The following is a 23,354-nucleotide window of genomic DNA, read 5'->3' as shown; positions in this document are numbered from 1 at the left end:
TCAATTATTTTACACAAAATTTCTTTTGATTTGAGGATACATTTTTCTATGATTTTAAGAATGGCTTGTAAAAGCAACTGAACCCTCTCCATGTCCCTAAGTCGTTCTTACTCTTGTTCTCCTCGTTGGTTGTGCTGTTGACTCTGATGGAAGTGAATAACAAGAGCTTTACCCTAAATATGACGGGCTCACTGCCCATTTCCAGCCTGTGGTATAGGAAGGTGAACCCAACTACTCCAAACAATACAAATTAGAAGTTGTATTTTTTGTTGGCACTTGTTTGTCCTAAACAGCACAATGTGGCTGCACAATGATCGCATGTAGGAAAAGGTAAATATCCACATCGGCAGTGGGTGCAGAATATGACTCAAAGGTAAAACTCACAAATTTAGCGACTTCTCCATCATACATAATTTTCTGCGATTTCACAACATTGTTTTTTAAAACGGCCAGCAAGCGCACAATGTGTTCGTCCGAGTTAGGAAGAACGCTGCATGCTTCAACTGAAGTGAACATAACAACTTTCACATCTCAGTTTCCCATTCTGAGTGATCACCCACTTAGTCATTCTTAAAAAAAGAAACTAGATCGTGCCCAAGGCCCCCCTGAGAGGGTTCCGGTTAAGTGTTGTTTTTTTTTGGTTGTTATGACATAAGCGGTATTAGATGAAGCCTAAGTTGTTGCTGACATTTGCAGCTGTGACTGCGGCATCCTCAGCACAAATGGCCTGATGATGAGATGACAGTACGGAGTGCTCCGTCGTTTCGCGTCTCCTGGATTCAAAGTGTAATCTTATCGTAATGTTCATATTTCCTAAACCACAGTAAACTCCAGGGATTAATTATGTTAAACGACAAAGGAGGGAATCGTGGAGCAGATGTTTCTCTGGTGATAAACGTCTGTCCTACAATTACTGTCACTGAAAAATGACAACTATGCGCTTTCATTGCATTTGTTATTCTGTAAATGAACGTACATATAACATGATGGGATAAATCAGATTATGTTAACTTTCAAGGGAAACCATTATTGCTAATGCTAAAATGCTATCTTGAGGCAAAAGTTTAAGAGAAACCACAACACATTTAAATCCATATAAATATGAAGTTACTCACACACAAGTGAAGGCAATAAGAATATTGAGATTCGAGGTTTATTCTTGGCCTTGGAAAGTTTTTTTTTTTGTCTGTCTGTAAACAGAGTCATGCAAATGCTAGATTTGACTCTTGGTGAGGGGTCGGAGGGCATGGGCAGAGCTCATTAGATTTTGGAGCAGCTCCTCATCACAGGGTGGACGCACACATAGCAAGGTCATTTAATAGATGTGATATTTTGAGTGATGACATCATACAGAGTGGGAAGAGTCCTGAAAAATCTTTCCTATTGCCACAATTGTGTATTCTTTCATTTCCTTGCAGAACACTGTGTCTTCTTTCAACTCTCAGCAAAAAAGACTCACACATTGCAACACGAGTACCCTCCAACTGCTCCACAGAGTCTGTTGTTAAGTAAAACTGGGATATTTCGGGGGAGGTGAACAAAAAAAGGAGCTTTAAACTGGATTCATTTAATTTCTCAACAACTGTATACTCTGGCTGATGGTCTGTCCACAATGGAATCTTTGGGAAATACTTGTGTTTGTTCAGGAGGCCGCATTTATAAGAAACAAGAAAAGATAATCCATCCATCTGGTCGGTCGGATATCGGGTTTCATGTTTACTATAGTAATAGGTTGTTGCTCTTTGTAAATACACACACAAGTAATATATATATATGTATACACATATATATATACACATATACATATATATATGTAAATATATATACACCTATATATGTGTGTGTGTGATGTGTGTGTATTTTGGTTGAAAGCACCAATGGACATAACTGTAGTTAAAACCATGCAGACGAGTCTCTGAGATGCTTGATTAATCCGGTCTTGTCAAAAGAGAGCTACTTAGAGTAAAAAGAAGAAGCCTGGAGTCAGAATATTCCGTTTTACTGGCTTTTGAAGGAGCCATGTTGGTATGTTAATGAGCATTACAACTAAGAACCAACACTGAATATGATTTTAGCTTCCCAAAGGTTTTCTTTCCACTGACCAGGTTTAACTGGTTATCCACAAATGTCACACGCATGGAAATCGATGGTTGATCCTGACGGCTGATGGCTCCTGACGTGCTCTATTTTAGTTAATTCTAATGTCTTTTTTTAAAATGTAGAAATCTACTACTACTTCCACCTCCACAACAACAGCAACTACTGCTACTACAACCACTACTACTACTACTACTACTACCAATACTAATACTAAGAAAACTTGTGGATGGAATTTCATTATAATTTGATATCATGTGGAGAGCTGTATCAAATTGTGGGTTGGGCCACATCAAGGCCCAGGCTAGGAGTTAGAGACCTGTGGTGTGGACAGAGTAGGTTAGAAAAATGGGCAACACTTTACTGTAAAGGTCCTTTAATAGCAGTTAGTTGATGATTAGACAACTATTAACAGCTAACTAATGTGCATAGAAATGATCACTAATCTAATAGTGTTCATGCAAAATTTACAAGTTACAGCAAAGATGGAAAAACTGGGGGAGGTTGAGGTGGTGGTGGTGTTGTATGTGAGCCAGTGTGTGTCTGTGTGTGGTGGTGGTGGTGGTGGTGGTGTGTGTGTGTGTGTGTGTGTGTGTGTGTGTGTGTGTGTGGGGGGGGGTGTTGCTGGTTAAGATGAAGAGTTATAAGTCACCCACGTTAAGATAACGGCCAGAGGTGCCGTAACGACTGCTTCATTAGGCTTCAGTAATGCCTATGGAGCATTCTGGTACACATCAAACCATTCACTAACCACCAGTAACCAACGCTCACTGTAAAGTTTTACCAGCAAATGTATTAGAACCATGTGATGAAACTGTTGAACAGGTGTACTGACTATAGAAGGTTCAATAAATTCATCATTTTAAATTGTGGGTGGTTGTGTTATGTCATCCTCTCACAGTTTGCCTTTCAAATCTATTTTAAAAACCAAACAAAGCCGTTTTTTCTGGTTTCGCTCAAGTAAACGTGCACATTTCCTCTCCTCACCTGAAAACGTCCGCTCCAGTAATAGCCCCACGTGAGCAGACGCTGTGGTTGGTGGTCTATATTTAGCACCCACACTCCCTGGGCGTTTGCGTCAATGGAATCCCGTGAGTGCGTCACACTGAGGACGTCTGTGTGGAACGCGAAGCTGATTGGCTGGAGACCGGAACGCTCCCCCGCCCTCTTTCTATGTTTGGGCATCGTCCCGCCTCGTCTCGTCTCCAGCGCAATAAAGCAACGAGCGCATGGAGCCTTTTGAGCTGAGCTGACCTGGTGTGTGTGTTGTGAGCGTGTGTGCTTGAATGAGTGTGTGTTCTGCTAGAGGAGACAATCGTCTCGGTTGGAATAAATGAACATCTTCAACATCCGGATATTCCCATGAACCAGGTCAGTGAGGGAGGGGGGTCGTTTGTGTGAGTGGTGGGCCTTGTTACTGATCTAATCAGGTGTGTGAGCTCACCTGTGCGCTACCATAGATGCTCCGAGAACATAAGAGATGGGACGCACCAATATTTGAAGGCTTGCACTCAAATTGGTGTAATAGTTGAAGGAAATATAAGTTTGAAGTTACTGTAAAGTTTTCTCTTATATAGTTGCTTAATCTTCTGAAAAACTATTAAGGCCCACAATCAAGTAAAACAATCCTTCTAGTTAAAGACACTTGACTGTAAAGTTTTTGTAGAAAACTTTTTGTGGCCTCTTATGAGAAACTACCACAGTAGCATCATTATAACAGACTGAAAAGCTGAAAAACATCTCTTTACAATAACTCTTAACAGTTGATATCAAGTGAAGTTAAAATTTACTGCAGGATTGTCGTTATAAACCATAGGTAAACTACATAAACTCATATCTGTTAGTATAATACTTGCATCTGTTTAGTTTTTATGAATGTAAACATTACTTATTAATATTTGCACTGATGCAACTATGCTGCATCAGTGCAAATATGAAATTAAGGGTTTATTTTAGTGGGTTATAATCAAGTCACATGCGTGATTTATAAGAACATTTAGTACTGCAGCCATATGAACAGACCTATTCAGACCTGTAGGGTGTATTTATGGAGACATACAATTTAATGTTGCACACTTCAGTGGTGTAGTCTGCCTTTAATTTTAACTGCACATTTAGGAAAATAATTTGGGTGATGTTAAGTGGCATTATACTACACACTTAATGAAAAACTCCGAATGATGAAGATGTGTTCTTTAACCAAACCTTCACACGCTCATATACATGTTGTTGTACAACTATTTTATTGACACAGTTCATTCCCTAAAGGAACACGCAAACTTTCTGAGAAATACACTTATTTGTCTGCCCCCCAGAATCAGACAGGCAGATAGAAACTTCTTTCCTCTGTGTGTACAGTAGGAAGCTGAGACCCACAGAGACCAGCTGACTGCTAATTAGCTTAGCGCAATGAATGGTCATGAGCGGGAAGTGTTTGTATACTGCATTCTGTTCCCCCATAGATCAGGTTCAGGATCTTGGTTTGGTGCTATGTTGGTCATTATAAACTGTAGCTGTCACTTTTCCAGTTGGACAATTTTTTTTGGTTTTTTTTGTAATGTTTGTCAGCTGTTTTTTGAAGTTTGAGTTTTGAGGCGATACATCAAATCACCGCACTCAGTCAGGAAAGTAGTTCCGGCTATGCATCTGATTAGAAAACTACAATATTTCAAAATTTTAAATAGTTGTTTCATAGTGAATACAGTACACAGCCCTCGTTCTGTTCATTCAGACAAAGACTGTTTTGGAGAAAAGTGTATTTGATGTCTTTCAATGAAGCTTTACTACACAGACCATCCACTTCTGTTCATTGTGCTAAGCTAACTAGCAGCCAGCCAATTGTTGGGAGGCTCAGCAGAGAAAAGGGTATCTATCTTCTTGCCTGCTCTGTGGAGGATAGCAAACACACATATTTCCTCAAAGTCATCGTTCCTCCAAACATTAATCATGTTGATTAATCATCAACAGAATTCTAACCTAAACTATAGCCTTAACCTTTAAACTGTCCTTCAGAGGGGCCTTACAATTCGAAGATGGACCCAAATGTCCTCCCTTTCCCAAAATATCCTCACTACAATGGTTTAAAGCTCGAACTGGATGTTAAAAAGACAGCTGCACGAGTATACAAACACTCATGCACAGACATAAACAGCCTTTGCCACCTTTCCCATTTCAGCTGGCATACAGCCCATACTGAAATACAATCTGCAACACGCCCTGGTACAGTTCCTGTCATAGAGGGCTGCCCTCCACTGAAGGAGGTTTTCAGAGTATTAGCAGTCGGTAACATGATAACTGACAGCATCTGATTTCTGCACTGGACCAGCTGCTATATTTTCTAAGGAGAACAGCTTGAAGTTAGAGAAATGTTGTGGAAATGAGGCAGTTCAAGGTGTAACGGAAGGATACAGTTTGAATGGTTACAGAGGAGGGATTAAAAGGAGTCGACAGTATCAAATTAACTGGGGCACCTGGTCTTTAATGCATGCATAATTCAACAATGAACTTTTCAGCTCCAGTTGTTCCCACTGATTTGACTCACAGGCTTTTTTGAATGTCTGACAGCTGTTTGCGTAACATTTTCATGTTCATATAAACCTTTTTGAATAATTAAGACATTTGCTGTTCCAATTTAACGTCACAGTTGGTTATTGTTGCTCTCTCCCCTAGCGATGCCCTGTGTACAAACCCAGTGTGTATCCCTGCCCCATGACAACTACTTCAGCTCTGAGTTCCTGAATTCTGATCTCAGTGCCAAACTGGCGATGGACATCAGTGACCAAAAGGACCAGTTGTCTATGTCTTCATTACCCAGCATCAACACCTTGGTGGGAAATGGCTATATGGGAGAGTTTGATGCTTATTCCTGCAAGATTGCCGCCTCTCCCTCCACCTCTACAGTTTCATTCAGCCACGCCACTGTAGCAGAAAGCTCCGGCTGCCAGGTGCAGAACCAAGCCTTCAAGCTGGATGACCTCCAGGTGTATGGCTGTTACCCAGGCTCTTTTGCACTCAGCTGCCTGGATGAGACGCTGTCATCATGTGGTTCGGACTACTATGGCAGTCCAGGGTATGCGTCACCTCCAACTCCTGGCTTTCAGGGTCAGTCTACACCTGTGTGGGACTCCCCTTTCAGCCATTATAGTTCAGCCCAACAATCGACTGTGGCAGATAAGCCCGGCGTGGCACAACAGTTCTCCTTTTTCACCTTCAGCCCCACACAGGAGCAGCACTCTCCTCTGGGACAGCATCGGGAGGCTCAGCCCGGTCAAGACGACCCTTTCTACTTGTCTCCTCCACAACATATGTCTGCAGTACACTGTCCCCCTGTGTCTCTGGAGCACGGACCTCTTGAAAGTCCAAGGATAGGAGAGGGGGTTTTGACCTGTCCTAAAGTCCACAACCCAGGATCGAGTGAGGGGCGCTGTGCAGTGTGTGGCGACAACGCCTCCTGCCAGCACTATGGAGTCCGCACTTGTGAAGGCTGCAAAGGTTTCTTCAAGGTAAAAAGCTGCAGAGAAATTTGCAGGTTAAATATATAATACCATTGCAACTAAAATACAATTATTAACTGCCTGGTAAAGCATCAGCCTATCATATACTGCGTTTTGGCTCTCAATAAAACTGCATGTTCAAGCTTTTTGGACACGATAATTAAGAGGTAAAATCAAAAGAAATTCCTCAAAAAAGATAATAAATCTGTGTTTGTGTTACAGTAAAGCCTTAGTAATACTAATTTTCCTTCCTGCTTGACAGCGAACTGTTCAGAAGAACGCTAAGTATGTGTGCCTCGCCAATAAGGACTGTCCAGTGGACAAGAGGAGGAGAAACCGCTGCCAGTTCTGCCGTTTCCAGAAATGTCTCACAGTGGGAATGGTCAAAGAAGGTAATGCAATGTCATAGTCCCCTAAAGTTTTCAGTGACTTATGTATGATGACGGCAAAACATGGTTTGTAATGACAGTCGGCTGAAACCAAAGCTAGGACATATGTAACTGGAGTGTTGTCATGCCAGCTGCAAAAAAAAAAGAGAAAGTGACATTGATATGGCAGCTGTTTGTCAAAGTGTTGGGTGTGTGTGGTGACAGCCATGTGAGAGTCACAAACGTGTACTTTAAGTCTCCCTCGCCTCCTTTCTTTCCTTGTCTTAGTTGTTCGCACCGACAGCCTTAAAGGTCGTCGAGGCCGTCTGCCTTCCAAACCCAAGACTGTGGCTGAGGCTTCATCCACGACCCCAAGCATCAACATCATAGCCTCCCTTGTGAGGGCACATTTGGATTCAAACCCAACTATCGGGAAGCTTGACTATTCCAAGGTAAGTCTCAAGGCCTGAAGAGTGTTTTCGCTTTTATTACAAGTGTTTAAAATCTATAAATGAAGTAAAATTAGATTTTAAAAGAGCAGGAGTAACCCTTCCCTTCTCTTCCTCCTCAGTACCAGGAGACAGTGGATGACCAGCGCGAAAAGGAGGACGCGAGTGATATTCAGCAGTTCTATGACCTGCTGACCGGTGCTTTAGATATTATAAGAAGTTGGGCTGAAACCATCCCAGGTTTCACAGACTTCTGCCCAGAGGACCAAGAGCTGCTCCTTGAATCTTCCTTTGTCGAGCTCTTCATCTTACGACTGGCGTACAGGTGATTGATTGTTAAAAAATACCATGTTAACCTTCAGTCTCTATACTGATGTCCATATTTTAATACATACATTTTCCCAATGGCTTGAAACTGCAGGTCAAATCCAGAGAAGAACAAGCTGATCTTCTGTAACGGCATGGTCCTCCACCGAATGCAGTGTGTTCGGAGTTTTGGCGACTGGATTGATTCCATCATGGATTTCTCCCAGAGCCTTCACCGCATGAACTTGGATGTCTCCTTGTTTGCGTGCCTTGCGGCGCTTGTCATCATCACTGGTGAGACCTTTAGTTCGCTCACTATTGTGACTCTTGCGGTATTTGACATTTGAATGTCTCTAACTGTAACATCTACTACACGTAGATCGCCACGGCCTCAAAGAGCCCAAACGGGTTGAGGACTTCCAGAGCCACATCATCTCTTGCTTAAGGGAACACGTGAGCGGGAACAGATCAGAAATGAGCCGGACACAGCCCAACTATCTCTCTCGCCTGCTGGGTAAACTCCCTGAACTGAGGACTCTCTGCACGCAGGGCCTACAGCGCATCTTCTATCTGAAACTGGAGAACCTCGTCCCCCCTCCACCAATTGTGGACAAGATCTTTATGGATACCCTCCCATTCTGAGAGGACATGAACACAACTTTGTTTTTGTTACAAAGCCCCTCACATGAGGTTTTAATTGCTGAACTCTACTGTCTTTTGGTAAGACGTCCAACTCACCTTTGCTGATAAAATGCCTGTTCAAGAAACCAGCCGAATATTATTTTTTACATTTCAGAAATGAAAATGGATGTGTGTTGCATACAGACTAATTTCAGCCTACTGAAACTGTCATAGACAAAACTGAAAAGCTCTCGACATTTCAGCACATAAATATATTTTTCGCGTGCATTTATAAAATGACTATTGCTGTGCTAGATGTGTGAATGTTGTCTTACTATGCAACTAAAAGAAACACAAGAATCTCTTTAAAAGCATTTTCAGAGCGCTTTTTAATCCCAATAAGAAGCTGAGATGGTAGAATATAGACAATAACAGACAGACTCGCACGTCCTATTCGTCGCGAAGAATATTTCAAAAAGCAAAAGGAATGACAGCTGTAGTCCTAAATGTGAGCCCGTGGAAGGTCTTGGACCAAAGTTACTCCTATTTTCATAGAACTGGTTTCAAACTTTTTCAGCTAAACAAAATAACCTGCTGTGGATCTTGAGCTGTACAGCTGATACTGGGAAGTTCCTGTTGACACGTCTCGGCCCCTTTAGAACATCAAGGAAAACCTGCTGAATGAGAAGTAGAAGAGATTAAAGTGCCTTTCAATAAACGCCAATCCTGGAACCACGCTCAAGTGACACCAAGTGAATTTCATTCCAGATATCAGATACAGCTTCTTGCAATAAGTTAGAATTCACCGTCACCCTAGTTTCAGGTCTGCACCAGCTTTTGACATAAAGTGCAAACAACACACAATACTTGAACCATGACAGCATAAAGGTGGTTTCGAGCCAACTATCCTGCTCAAATTTGTTACTACAGTAGATTTATCCAACCCAGCGTTACATTAAATCAAACAAAAATTCTCCCCATCAGAAATTTGATTCTATATTTTTCTACATTTGCATGAAAGTCCCCTCAGTGCTTGAAAATTCATGTGCATATGCAAACATCTTACGCTTGACAATTGCTCTTTCTTGGCTTTGCCTGTTACATTTACGAATACAAAACCACATTGTATTTTGAAGCTCATCTGTGTGTGCTTGAAACAGTATCTGGTACTGTCCTCCACACTTGTATAAACTGTGCAGTTTTCTGCATGTGGATTTTATTTCCCTCTTTTTTTTTTTTTTTGTATTGTCATCTCGTAATGAACTACAGATATCTCTCGATAAATCACATTGGGATGTGATGAGCAGTTGAGCAGCTAAGAGTACTTCAGTGTTCAAACCATATGAAATATACTTCTTTCTCTTACTGTAATGTATCTTTGTTTGGGACAAACAGGGCTTTCGTAACATGATGCAGATATGATCATGGACGGAAAATATTTGATAATAAATTCTTAAAATACTTGTAGGCTGCTTCAATGTACATCATTGGGAAAAGAGTGATACGTGTCTTGTAAGTCCGGAGGCCTTTGCCATTTCTTCATCCCGTTTTTTTCCCTCTTACTTTGCCATTCTTGCTATTTGAAGTGTGACATAATGTGGGCCAAATGAAAAAGGTGCCATTTTGGATTCTGTTCTTGAGGTATTGGAAAAGGTTTCTGTCATTTTCAGCAAATTCCCTGACAGCGAAATAATTCGCTTTTAAAATAGCTGGCCAGTTTCGTTTTTTGTTTTTTTTTAAAGCCAGTGTTACATAAGCAGATGCATAAAAACATCCATGTATATCTGAGGGCTGTATGAAGGCAACTGGACTTGCTTGATGTTTTTCCGGATGTTTCACCTCCCACTCAAAAGGCCTCTTCAGTTCTGATTGACTGACAGACAGGGCGTCCTGGACATTTAAGGGTCACTGATCCACCATGACCATCAAGTGAGATATTGAGGTCACGTCATGTTAATTCAAATCTCACGTCTGGCTGTCTGTCACCTGCAGCTTTACACCACTTAAGACATCAACCGTCCGACAAGCCAACCTGCGTTACACACAGACACCGTCATCAAGGGTCGCCCCCACCCGCAACGAAGACACCAGACAATGACAGTACAATAACAACAACAAGTATACAAAAACAGACATGATCTAACAATGCAGTTGTCCACCTGCTTCATCTTTCAAAGAAAGGAGGCATATGAATGTATACCTATTCTCCAATGACCCGCTCATTGTTGCTGCTTCATTCAATATTAGTTGTTACTGACTGCAGCGAACACACCACACTCACGCTGCATTCCATTGATTGAGCCGCTGTGTTTCAGGCTCAGCCTCAGAGATAAGATGAGCTGCTCAGATATTGGGAGGGAGTTTGGAGTGGAATCACTGCTCCTTAATGTCACAAGGAGTCAGCTGAAGTCATTTTGGATGATTACAATCTGATTAGGCTGCCTCCCAGATATCTCCCCTTATCAAGGCATGAAAAACCACACCATGCTGGAAGGATCACATCGTCTGGCCCGGGAACACCATGGGGTCCCCCAGGAGGAGCTGGAGTGCATGGCTGATGCCTGGGGTCCCTTAGCCTGTTAGTTGCCTGACACTATGACTGAAGTCTTATCAGCTCTATAGATTTACCAATTTGATTAAATCAATGCATGTCTTCACATAAACAGTACAAATGCTCAGGTACTCATCAGCACATAGTCACATTCATCAGTGACTCAAGCCATAACCTATCACCCACTTTAGAGGTGGAGCCAGTCACCCCGCCCACAACTAGTATAACTAAAACCCAATGCATTGCCACAAAAGGTAATGAAAAATGTTCTCATCCTTCTAAGATAAGCTCTCAGGACATATCTCAATGTACAGCGTACCACTTCTGTCAAGCTCTTCTGGCCCTGTTGTCCTTTATTTGTTGATTATTATGATTATTGGTCCTCACTTTAACTCATACGTCCCTGAAGTTAATTCAAAGTTATTTGCATCCAGGAAAGAGGAAAAATAAAGGGTTAAATGAGGCCTTCTTTACATCAATGCTGAACTCATAAACTGACAAAAAGTAGCCTCCTTTTTACTGAGTTGCAGTTGTTTTGTCACATATGGCGTTAATGCTGGCAACAACTCTGACGAGAGGAAGATGACACTGTTGCACTCTCAGCCATGGCAGACCGCAGCACTTACTGCATCAAGCAGCTCGACATCTGATCCTACTGTACACCATGAGATGGTTGTCTAGAGTTTGGTGTTGGCAGACACAGTGGAAAAAGGGACAAGGGTGGAAAAGAGGAGGAGGTAATATGAAAGCGTAATGTGACAAGAACAGCATACGGGGGGGGGGGGGGGGTTAAATGAATGCAGCATCTCAGAGAACTCCTGTTGTTGTGTGGGCTCATTGAAATCCAGTCAAAGTCCAACTAATAGTGATGGTCAAGGAAGACACTTTTACTCCTTCAACTCAAAATACATTCATGTCAATATATTTCATGTCTGAACTTGCAGTGGTTCCTGACACCTCTTGTTCCAAAAAGGGAAAGTTACCATCTGGTCCTTTAGCTGAGCGCTGCCTGGACGTGGTAGCTATGCAACACATGACATTATGTTCTGACCACTCACATGTAGCTTGCTTTTCACAGTGATTTGTTGTACAAAAGTGCTGATCTCTACGTTTCGTACTTTGCATGTGTGCGCATAGCTCATTCCTGTATTACTCTCGACATGTACTGTTTTAATATTTAGTTTTATTTCGAATAGTATTTTACTCAAAATCGACTCGTGAAATATTATTTTTGCTCATATCTTAAATTAGCAAATGAGACAAGTTAAATTTTGGGCCCACTTTTACACGTTCCGTAGATCCATCAGAAAAGACAAAATATTCTACTGTACACTTCGGCCTCCAGAACAACCTCAGTGTTTTTCTACACAACAAAGACTTACAGCAGTGCGTAGTTTTCCAAAGTAAAGTGCAGGAGATTTACCTATTAAGGTGTACTTCTACATTGTTGTATTGCCTCTATATTTATGTGAAAAGTCCATCCTCACTTTCTATATGTTACTATATAGAAAGTGATAAAGTATAGTTTTGCATGCGTAGCTGACGACTTTCATTAAATTAGTGGGTTCTTAAAATTGGCATCCAACTATATTTGTACTGCCAGAAGTGCTTTGTGAGACTAAGACGCTGGAGATTGAGTGTGTGTGTGTGTGTGTGTGTGTGCATGTGTGTGCGTGCGCGCGTGCGCATGTGTGTGTGCGTGTGACAGAGAGAGAGCTGTTGATTGCTGGAGACGATATTGTTCCAGCATGCAGACAGCTAATATTTGTTGGTGAGGATGTTGCACCTGTCGTTTATTGATGGACTGAGCTGTAAATAACTTTGTGAAGCTGTTTAGTGCCCTGTGGGGGCTCTTACATTTCATTCCCCACGCTTCTTTCGCTCAGATTCCTTATAATGTACACACACCTACACACAGGTGTATGTATCATTCTGTGGGTAGTCAGTGTCTTTATTTTCCAGAGCATCTCACAACAGTGACTCCCTTCCTTTGCTTCATGTAACGACAAAAATAACATCTAAAAAACATTGGTGATGGTATCACATCCCATTTTCATTCAAATGCACATTCATTTGTAGTTTTACTGTCTTTCTGAGCAACCAGTATGTGTGTGGGTGTGTTGAGTGTGGAAACCCTCTGTGAGTGTATTTATAGCAGCCCATTGTTGAGCCCATAGAAACCTCTGTAATTTGATCTGGTCTCTCTCTCTCTCTCTCTCTCTCTCTCTCTCTCTCTCTCTCTCTCTCTCGCTCTCTTAAAAGAGTCTGGTGATAAATGACTCAGCAGACGTCACTGCTCATGCCACCCCTGTGATAACTGTACACCCCATCACTGTCGAAAGCTCTTTTAGTCCCAGCAGGATTAAATTCATAAGTGAATTAACATTCTGAGGCATGTGAGTGGAGGGGATGCAGGAAATCTGTTTGCACTCTGGACATTTAATGGCTGTTGTGTCCTTGGCTATAAATTTAACTGATTGGCCGTTCGGTAATGCACTTAAAAGGCTGTCATGCTATAGTCGGGGGTTGGAAGTTTCGAATAAGGCAAGATAATGGGAGCTGCTATTTTGTTTCTCTAATGGAAGAAATTAAAAAAAAGAAAAGAAAAAAATTGTGTTGCAGATAAGATAAAAAAAAAGTCCACCAAAAAAAAAAAAATTAACATAAAACTGCAGGCTTTCTGTGAAAATGTTGCAAAAGAGAAGCACTGTGAGCGCTGAAGAAGGGATATCCTCTCTTCCTCTATCTGTCTGACAATGTTGGAAACTTTTTTCTGCGCCAGAAAATACGAGAATGTTACAATAATAAAACACGATTGACAGGACGGATAGTGTTGCACTGGCAGATGACAGTCCCTGGTCCAGAAGTTATTAACAGCAAAGCCTACGTGTACGCGCACACAAACACATTTCAGTGAGTCCTAGCACAGGGATCAAGTGCAAAGTGATGGCAGTTACAGGAGGGGTTTTGTTGGAGGAATTTTGCGTGTGTGTGTGTGTGTGTGTGTGTGTGTGTGTGTGGAGGGAGGGGGAGTTCAAGGTCGTTGCAAATGCATGCTGCAAACCAGCAAACACGACCGCTGATGATCTTAGTGACAACATAAACACAAATACGGTTAAGTAATACTCTGTTATAGCAGATTTAAAGCCTCTTTAAATGTATTTAGACCTTATTTATTTACATAGAAACGAGAACAAGACACTGGAATTAACAAATGTAGGATTTTACAGGCAGTAAAAATAAAGAGTGTTTGTTCAAGGATTTGTCAATATATTGGGTTTTCTTCCAAATAATTTTCCCTCAAAAAGTACGTTTTACCTTCACCGTTGACAAAATCTGTATGACCGGAGTGTAAAAAAATCCCATCCAGTGTGTACAGGTGTGAGACAGTTGTTTTAAACTGACAATTTAGGTTTTTTTTTTTTTTTTTTTTTTGAGGTATAAAAGAGACACATAATAGAATATCACCTGAGTTTCAGAGCAGGAAGATAACTTTTCATTGCCTTATTATCTGTCTTCACATTTGTCCCCAAGGCAAAACAAAAATAAAGCAAACATTATATGACCAAGGACAAAACCAATGGGAATACCACAAAAGAGACTTTCAGACGAGGAGCACAGTTGCCAACGGGACTGAAAAGAAACTCAAGATAGCCGCTGCAGCGTGAAGGCTGTTTTCAGCCCGAATCAGGTGTTGCAGTGTTTTCGTGGCACATTTGTGTGATGCACAGTTTTCCAGATGAGACGAGACGTTTTTCCAGTGGCCATTAGATGACAAACAAGAGGAGTGAGTTTTCAACTCCTGACCTCGTCCTCCATTTCCTGTCCTCAAACACGAACCAAATGGACACAGATTGAAAGAAGCTGATTGTTTTGCGTAACTGCAGGAAAATAGCCGGAGGCGTCTTCTGATCTGACCTCCGGCTAATGTGATCGCAGCAGCAGCAGCAGCAGCAGCAGCAGCAGCAAGTCATTCAATTGTGTTTCAGTTCAGCTTTTTCAACCTGAGCCACTGGGTTGCTACTGCGGGGTGCAGCCCCTACAGCTAGAACACACCATCCCCTTTCAAATGAATGAGAGGACCACCATTTTCATAGTAGCGCTGGATTAGGTTTGAGGGTCAGCCTCACCCAGAGACACCCAACTGCTGCCAACAGCCTCCAGTATCAAATGCTGCACTGAGATCCAGCAACACAGACGGCCAACAACAATACCAACAGTTATACAGCAATGGGAAAGGCAAAGGGATATAATGTCCTGAATGAGATGCTACAATGTTTATGATTTAAAGCCAGCAGCTGCTTAACTTAGTTTAGCATACAGAGTTAAAACAGGGGAAGCATAGATTGAAGCATAGAAATGACAGGTTGTAATTTACAATCTTAAATGTTTACAGACCTGAAATCTTTCCACTGTAAGTTTCAAGGCTTCATACACAGACCTCAAAAAAATCAAGAGCTTAATTTTCCCTTCATTTGCTAATACGTCCAGGTCAATCGCAAATGTAATCATCAGAATCGAGAATATGTTGTCACATTCAATTGAATCTCTGTTTACAGGACTGATGGACGAGGACGGAGGGTGACTGACGTGACAAAGACATGATTAGATCAGAGCAGTTGAAGGCTGCCCATGTCTCTTATGTAACTGCTCTGAAGTTCAACTACTTTGAAGTACGAGAGGGAACTGGCTCCCAATGAGGATCACAAGGTACTGGCCATGAACTCAGCTGTCAGGGTAGGCAAGGAGGGCAAAATCTGCTGCTCCTCCTCAGTGGATTGATGGCATGGACTCTGCTCCCCTAACATGAATCTATATTTAAACAAATATCAGCCACATTCACCACATGGCTGAACACCCCCGCCCGCACATAAGTGACATTACATTCACTTATGCAACGGTTTAAAAGTCTTCATTTTAAAATCTGATGACATATGTCATGAGGATTTGTTTTGTCTGAGTGACGAAGGTGAAACTATTGATACAAGGGGAAAAAGTCTAAGCCACCCCCCGCAGAGGGGAACACTCTCCCCTCCTCCCCGCCGCCCCTTCAGTCAGGGACAGGAGTATTAACATCCTATCATACATGCTCTGACCATCGAAACCAGGCATTCAGATAGAAACACGCGTGGGGAGAACGTGCAAACTCCACTTACAGAGAGGACCTCTTGCTGTGAGGCAACAGTGCCTCCCTGCTGATGAGCTCACAGGTTTCCAACTGGCACCAAATTAAAACCACCAAATGGTTTTAAGCATTTATTACCTCTGCCAAGGAGCTGCTTGTCTGTTCTTATGTCAGCCAGATTACACAAAAAAATTCTCTAAACTTTCTACTGGGGTGTAAAGAAGGACAAAGCAGAATCCATTAAATTTTGGGATGGATTATGCATAATCCATATCATTATACTATATTATACTCATATATAATTTTGAGAAGACTCACTGTGAGTTTTCCTTAATTGTGTTACCATGGTGATGTGGACATTTATTATATTTCCCCATAGAAATATCCAACACAAAGCTGTTGTAACCGTACACGAGCAGATCTTCTCCAAACTTCACAAGATTGAAGAAAGTTCTGAACTAAAGACACCTCAGTGCTGAATTTAGTCATCGCGCCATTAGCTTTAGTGGCTACAGGAAGTAAAATTATATCAAAATGACACAATATACTGTACCAAGTGTGTGTTCTCTAGCAGCACCTAGTGGACCCATGAAGAGATAGGCACTTGTCTACTCTATGCAGGTAATTTCAGGTTCGCCGCCCTCTCACCACACACCACCCGTCTACACCCACATGGACAGGGGTGTGAGGGTGTGCTTATACCTGCTTGCAGCTTCAATTAGGGCCAGAGTTCAAAGGTTCCAGGGGTCAAAAGGTCACCTCAGTGGAGGCACGCGCTTTGTGAACGCTCTTTAATTACCACAATTTTATTTTACAGAGGGATTGATCAGATGTGAAAGGGTCCGTCACGGTGATGAACACACTGATGTGTTGGTGTTTCCTTCAGCTCGTTGTTGGCCACTGTTTATGCTCATCATCCTCATTTTCAAAGAAGGGAAACAACAACAAACAGTATTGTATTTGTGAGACTAACTTTCAGTCTAAAGGGTCTCTTTAAACCCATAAAGGACTTGTTACTCTGGAGCTCTTAAACAGGAAGGTAATAAATTCACTCATGTTATTTGACACGTGGACACAGGCATGTCGAGCTATGGAATGCAGTGACGTCATAAGAGCAAAGCGTTAAGTAGCCCAGCCAGATAAATGGTTCATTGCTCCTTTTACATGGTTAACAGTTAGGACTGGTTCAGGTAGCTCTGAACCATTTATAGCTATGCTGCTATAGGCTTGGACTGCTGGGGGACACATCTGGATACATGGAGCCCCCTCCCCTCCCCTCCTCCTCCCCTCCCCTCCCCTCCCCTCCTCTCCTCTCCTCCTCTCCTCTCCTCTCCTCTCCTCTCCTCTCCTCCTCTCCTCTCTCCTCCTCTCCTCCCCGCACATTTTGGAACTGTCATTACCATTACTTGTTGCACTTTGTAGTTGGCCTTGGTGTCTCGCAGTCTGTCTGTGTTTCCACAGATCCACTGAAGCTCCATCTGTCCGCACCAACCGCAGCCTGCATTGCCCCCCCCCCCCTTTTCCCTGCTGTTACACCGGCCTGTGCTCCCCTCCCATGAACCTGTCCCCCATCAAGCTGGCTTGCTCTCCCTGCCTCCCCTTCCAGAAGCTTCCTTCTTCAGCTGTTATGAACACATCCATGTTTCCCACATTTTGTATTGTAAACTGTTTTCTTGTCTGTAGCAACATCTACTGCACGTCTATCTGTCCTGGGTGAGGGATCCCTCCTCTGTTGCTCACCCTGAGGTTTCTCAGATTTTTCCCTGTTAAAAGGGTTTTCGACTGAGTTTTTCCTCAGTCGATGTGAGGGTCTAAGGGCAGAGGATGTTGTTATGATGCCATGTGAAGCCCTTTGAGACAAACTGTGAAAACGGGCTCTACAAATGAAATTGCCTTGCCTTGCCTTGCCTTGCCTTAACCTGTTTGGTCAGGCAACTTTAACATTTATGTTTATTTATGAATGATGTATAAATACTTACACCGACCACAACAAAAGAGACGCGTCTCTCAGTCACCTGACCTCACAAAGCCTGTAAGGCGGAAATCCAGCGAACTTCTCCCTGGTGCTTATCTTTGAAACCGCGTCTGCGCTTCCGGCTGCAAATCATCCCTCTCTGAGTAAGTAAACTTGATTTGACTCTACTGGTAAAAATATAAATGGTTATTCTACAGTTGTGTTTTCTTTCTATGTGGGGAAAAAAAGGCTGAAAATGACGTGGTCGTTTTCGACCAAGTGAAAGTCATTCCTACACGACAGAGCAGACAGCACATTAAGGTTATGTCTGATCGCACGAAGACACGAAACTTTATGAAGCCCGTCTGTTGTGATTCAGTGGCCGATGAAACATATTTTTTCCAGTTTGCCGTGTTGTCGGTTTATAGATAGGTATAATAGAGGCTTTTATTTATTAAATTTGATAGGGTAGATTATTGTTTTTTTCAGGAGACATAAAGGGATCACATAACATGTCCCGGAGGTTGATCTCATGCATGTTATATTAACAGTGGTCTGCTTTGGTTTGTTTTTAGGGCCTGAGCCAGAAGGTACTTCTGGCGAAGACCCTATTATGTTTGCTCGGCAGAGCAACACATTAGCAGCACTAAAAACACAAAAAACACACACTAAACAGTGTCCCAGGCCCCCCCAACACCCATGAGGCAACTGGGCCAGACGGCCCGGAGCCAGTTTTCACATACACACCCATTCAAAACCTGGTATTATACTGTTCTTGCTCTCAATGAGTGCGCGCTATATGCGCATAACGCGCATAATCTAATTTGACCCCCTGAACATGCATGAAATTCGCTGAATTTCGGCACAATCGTTCGGTATGTCTCAACATTCACTAATCAAAAACAAAAACGCCACTAAAGTCTATAGCGCCACCTAGGGAGCCACACAAAAAAAAGATAATTTTTTTTAATTTCGCGCGCTATAACTCCTCACACAAAACTCCCACAGACATGGGACCAACACCGTTGGACTCGTCTCATCAAGACGAACAATTCTTACACTCTGACCCCTCACCTATCTCCAACAGAATGTCCACAAATTGGACAAAACTGTCAAAATCAGGACTTTTTTTACTCCCCGAACAAAATCTATCTCCTCCTAAACCGTAAATGCCAGGGCTTCCAAACTTTCACACATTACTCTCCCAACTGTGCTCTTCAAAAATCTTTAAAGGCTAATATACTACGCGCTCGGTTTGGATTTTATAAGCCCTCAAAGTGGGGGAGACACGTTTCACGCTTACAATGGAAGTCAATGGGGAGGCCGTGTCCTCTCATGGTACATACTCTCGAACAAATGCTTCTCACGTCTATACCATACATCGCACAGCTTTTAAAAACATATCACTGTATTCCTGACAAAAATCCCTACAAAAATATGGTATTTTGTGTTACTTTCCACCAACGTAGGCCGAGTTATTCAGCTTTTACACACTACATTTCTCTTAATCCTCCACTCTCTCCACTCTAGCACAGATCAAAGAAAGTGCAGCGGGGGAGGGGTTCTTAATGGGCCAGCTGGCAGCTCTGCTCTCAGCTCTGCTCTCAGCTCTGACAGACATGGCAGACATTTGTTTACTGTAGTCATGGAAACCACAATTGGAGCTTCTCTGCCCTCATGTACATACTCTCAAACAAACACTTGTCGCTTCTAAATTAAAACACTCACACCTTCAAAAAGCACACCATTGAATTCCTGAGAAAAACTCTACGCACTGATGTCTTTACATTCCACTTTTGACCCATATATGCAGAGTTATGACTGTGTTTCACAGTTAAACTGCCAAATCCTCCTCTGCTCTCCACTCTGACACAGACAGCAGAGAGCGAGCAGAGAAGGGAGGGGCTCTTAAAGGGCCGGCTCTCAGCTCTGCAGTCACACTGTGCAGCGCACTGAGGCTCGTATCTCCTAAACTACAAGGCCTAGGGATTTGCCGATTACACCGTTGGATTCGGGCCGGTGTCAAGGACGCGGCCGTAGGCCGCGCGGGGGCTCAGGCCCTAACAACGCTGCTTGCAGCTTTAATTTCTCATTTCTTTTGTATTATTGTTTATTTACCGGACACCTGTGACGGACTGTAATTTTGCTTACTACAAAGCAGAATTATCATCTTCATCATCATCATCATCATCATCATCATCATCATCTTCATCCAAAAACTATCATCACTATTGTTATTGTTGATATTGTTTAGAATCGCCATGAACTGTTTTTGCATTTTGCATACAAAACACACCTACAAGAAATAATAGCTGTTCCACCAGGTGTATAAATCTGGCCAGAAATGTAGAGTGAGAATGCTAATATAATTATCACATACAAAACATCAAAGTACAGAACATGTAAATTTACTTCCTTATAAATATTTGAATAGGTTTTTAAAGTTCATTGGCAGTGGGTTAAAGGTTTATTCCAGTTCTTCATAGTTGAACAAAGCATAAATTGTTTCATGATGTGAGCAGTGAATGTATGTAGGTTTTCTTATATTCAAATGTCTGGTATTTACCGCTCCAGGCAGCATGTCAGTCAGCCTCAACTGACTAAAAGATGGTGACAACTTTCTAAAAGGTTCAGCTTCCCTGCAGCTCTGCTCCTGAAAGGCACTCCCTTCTCTGATTCATGTGGAAATCATGTCACGGATTTAAAGGCTCTATTATCTCTGTTTACTAATCAGTCTTTCGTCTTTTGTGTTAAAGGAAAAAAGGTTTTCGTAAGTGGAAAGATGACATGCTTCCCTTTTTTACTAGGGGTTTTTTTGCTTCCTTGTTTTTTTCTCAAGCTACTTCCTCATGCTTCACAGAGTCTAACGCAATTCAGGTTGTTATATTAAATTATTACAACATTCCCATGACGTCCCCTGGAAAGAAAAAGACCTGTGTTTTAACTCTGGTTGGTGTGAAGAACGTTGCAGGTTGTGTTGAGTGAACAGCCTTTGAGGCTTCACGTAGCTGCTCAGAGAGCCAGACATGATATTAATAGGGAGCCTGTGAGATGGAGGAGGTTCAACAGAACCCACATATCAGAGCAGCAACCGATGAGCATATGCAAGACACTGTCTGGCAAACTGGAGGAAGAATATTTAACCTATTTTGTGCTTTTAAAGAAATCCAGAATAGAGAAACCTAAATCAATGCATTAGGGCTTTCATAATTATAAAATACTTGAATGATTCTTAGTTGTTGCAGAAAACGGAACTTGCCTCTATTTAGTCTTAGAGAGTGCAATTACAAAATCGACTTTAATTGTTCCTCAACCCAAGTTCTATATAACAGTTCTATATACATTAAATAATGTGCAGCGTGCCGTAGAGCTGTGATCCAGTCAGTCCAGTATGATGCACTGTTCTATAGTTATATATTTTATATTTTAGTAGGATATGATTGTTTGGACCACCAATAACAGCTTCGGGTCACTTGAACAGTAAAGCAACATGAGCAGTAGACTCATTTTTTTATAAAAGATCAGTAAATTAAAATTAGCTAATGAATAATAAATAATATATCATGAATAATCATGAATAAATGTAATATGAATAATACTTGGTGCACTGTTTCTTGAGGGAATATGATCGTTTGCATCGTTGTAAACAATACACCATGATCTTCCATCCTTTACTCAAAGTAATTTTTGCAGTTGAGAGACCCCTAGTGGCAGAAATGACATACTGCAGATTACAGGCATTACAGCAAACGTGTCTCCACAGGGATGTTTACCACCTGCAGATCTGTGAGCAGGTGAGATGGAGGAAGCGTACGCTGAGCTGTACCAGGAGTTTCTTCAACTGAGGTCACTCTGCCTGAGGCAGGCAGCTCTCTTGCATCAACTCACAAAAGCCCTGCATAAACAACAAGGTCAAATTAAAAACAGATTCTAATGCTCCTAAATAGATGTCACTCCAGATTCACTGAACATCTAAAACTGTCTATCTGCAGGTGCCGCTCTTGTTAACGGAGAAATACGCAACTTTTCCATTCCTGTCCATTGTGTCCAAGAAACCCCCTTATGTCTCCAGGGAAACTCAGCAACAGCACGCAACCCTGCTGCACAGTCTGACGTCAGTCCACTCCCTAGAGGTGTGGGGACCTTCTCTGATCTCCTCACAGAAGATATGTCCAAGCTCTGCATGAATGTGCCTCATCAGACAAAGCAGGATAGGAAACAAACCTTCCCACACTTATTAGCACTGAACTCATTAACCCCGGAGCCAGCAGATGATCCTGCTGGAGGCAGGACTCTGCACACATTCAGAGTAAGTTGCTGAGGCACTGAGTTCAGCGCCACCGTCTCTGCATTTTTTCACATACTTCCTCCCAAACTCGTCTCTCTCTGTTTTAGATGCCTGTGACAGACAATCAGCCTCCAGACGACCAGCCGGGCGGATTAATGATGTCAGACGTGGCACTACAGTCCCATGTTTGTGACTTCTGCCAGGCAGTTTTTCCTGGAGACACAACCACCAAAGGAGAGTTCCTGCGACATCTCTACACCCACGTCACCTAGTAGGCTGACCTCATTCTGCTTTTTGTTTCTGGAGCTCTGGAAACAGCACAAAAACTGACCTTTTAATCAGCATTTTTGTCCGTCTGCATTTTTGATTGTGACCAAAATATTAATAAAATGTATAATTATTTCTTGTTTTCTTGCTTTTAAATCATTTATTGTGGCTTACTGTGGGATGCACAATAATTTAAGCACATCATTGGTATCTGGAGATGTAGATATCATATATTTGTTTTACACACGTTTTGATAATTATCTGCTACTGACTATCAAATCAGTTGTTAAAGTATCAGCATATTGGATTTCCTAAAAAAAAAAAATCTAATATTGTGCATCACCCCTACAGAATGCCGAGATAAGCAGAAATATAAATTGAATTTAGTTCAGTTTGTTGAGGAAATCTTTTCCTCCTCCTTATTTTGTATCAACAAACAGACACGATCTCTGAACAGGTTAATTAAAATTTCCCATATGTGCAGACATATTTCAATTGTATATAATAATTTATTTTAAGAATCTGGATCTCAGTAGTTTCATGACTGGTGCTTCTTTGTCTTTCTCCATGTTTGCAATCAAGCATTAAACTGATCAGCTGTCAGCGGCTCAGAATGTTACTGAGGAGGGAACAAGAGCTAAGAATAGACGGGAAGACTTAACTCCCTAATTGGCTGGTGCTGACAGCTGATTGATGATGCCGACTCCCTTCACCGGCTGCCACGCTGGCTGTTCTTTTCATAATCTTGTTTTGATATCATTGCTCTCAGGAAATCCAAAAAGATAACTTTTTATGTTGGCAACACCAAAGGCATGTTGCTTTTAGCCTGAAGATA

The 23,354-nt window shown here is 42.0% G+C and overlaps 2 protein-coding genes across 3 annotated transcripts; both read left to right on the top strand.

Annotated features, from left to right (window-relative positions):
• Positions 1 to 3,340: 3,340 nt before the first annotated feature.
• Positions 3,341 to 9,766, top strand: LOC147267885 (putative nuclear hormone receptor HR38). Of its 2 annotated transcripts, XM_086200705.1 has the most exons (8): positions 3,341 to 3,468; positions 5,767 to 6,166; positions 6,311 to 6,599; positions 6,853 to 6,982; positions 7,247 to 7,410; positions 7,530 to 7,732; positions 7,829 to 8,007; positions 8,093 to 9,766. In XM_086200705.1, the coding sequence occupies exons 2-8, from the start codon at positions 5,769 to 5,771 to the stop codon at positions 8,353 to 8,355; spliced, it is 1,626 nt and encodes a 541-aa protein (XP_086056831.1). In that variant the 5' UTR covers positions 3,341 to 3,468; positions 5,767 to 5,768; the 3' UTR covers positions 8,356 to 9,766. The 2 variants fall into 2 exon arrangements, with proteins under 2 accessions (XP_086056831.1, XP_086056830.1); XM_086200704.1 differs by having other exon boundaries at positions 5,767 to 6,599.
• Positions 9,767 to 18,005: 8,239 nt separating this feature from the next.
• LOC147267884 (TRAF family member-associated NF-kappa-B activator) lies at positions 18,006 to 22,988 on the top strand. Its single transcript, XM_086200703.1, has 4 exons — positions 18,006 to 18,128; positions 21,728 to 21,875; positions 21,957 to 22,273; positions 22,360 to 22,988. The coding sequence occupies exons 2-4, from the start codon at positions 21,764 to 21,766 to the stop codon at positions 22,522 to 22,524; spliced, it is 594 nt and encodes a 197-aa protein (XP_086056829.1). The 5' UTR covers positions 18,006 to 18,128; positions 21,728 to 21,763; the 3' UTR covers positions 22,525 to 22,988.
• Positions 22,989 to 23,354: the final 366 nt, after the last annotated feature.

The sequence above is a fragment of the Aulostomus chinensis genome, chromosome 3 (assembly GCF_037954235.1).
Source record: "Aulostomus chinensis isolate RoL2024-O1b breed Wild chromosome 3, RoL_Achi_v1.0, whole genome shotgun sequence".
Taxonomy (NCBI): Eukaryota; Metazoa; Chordata; class Actinopteri; order Syngnathiformes; family Aulostomidae; genus Aulostomus; species Aulostomus chinensis.
Note: the sequence above shows the minus strand (reverse complement) of the source record. Positions and strands in the feature narration are given on the sequence as shown.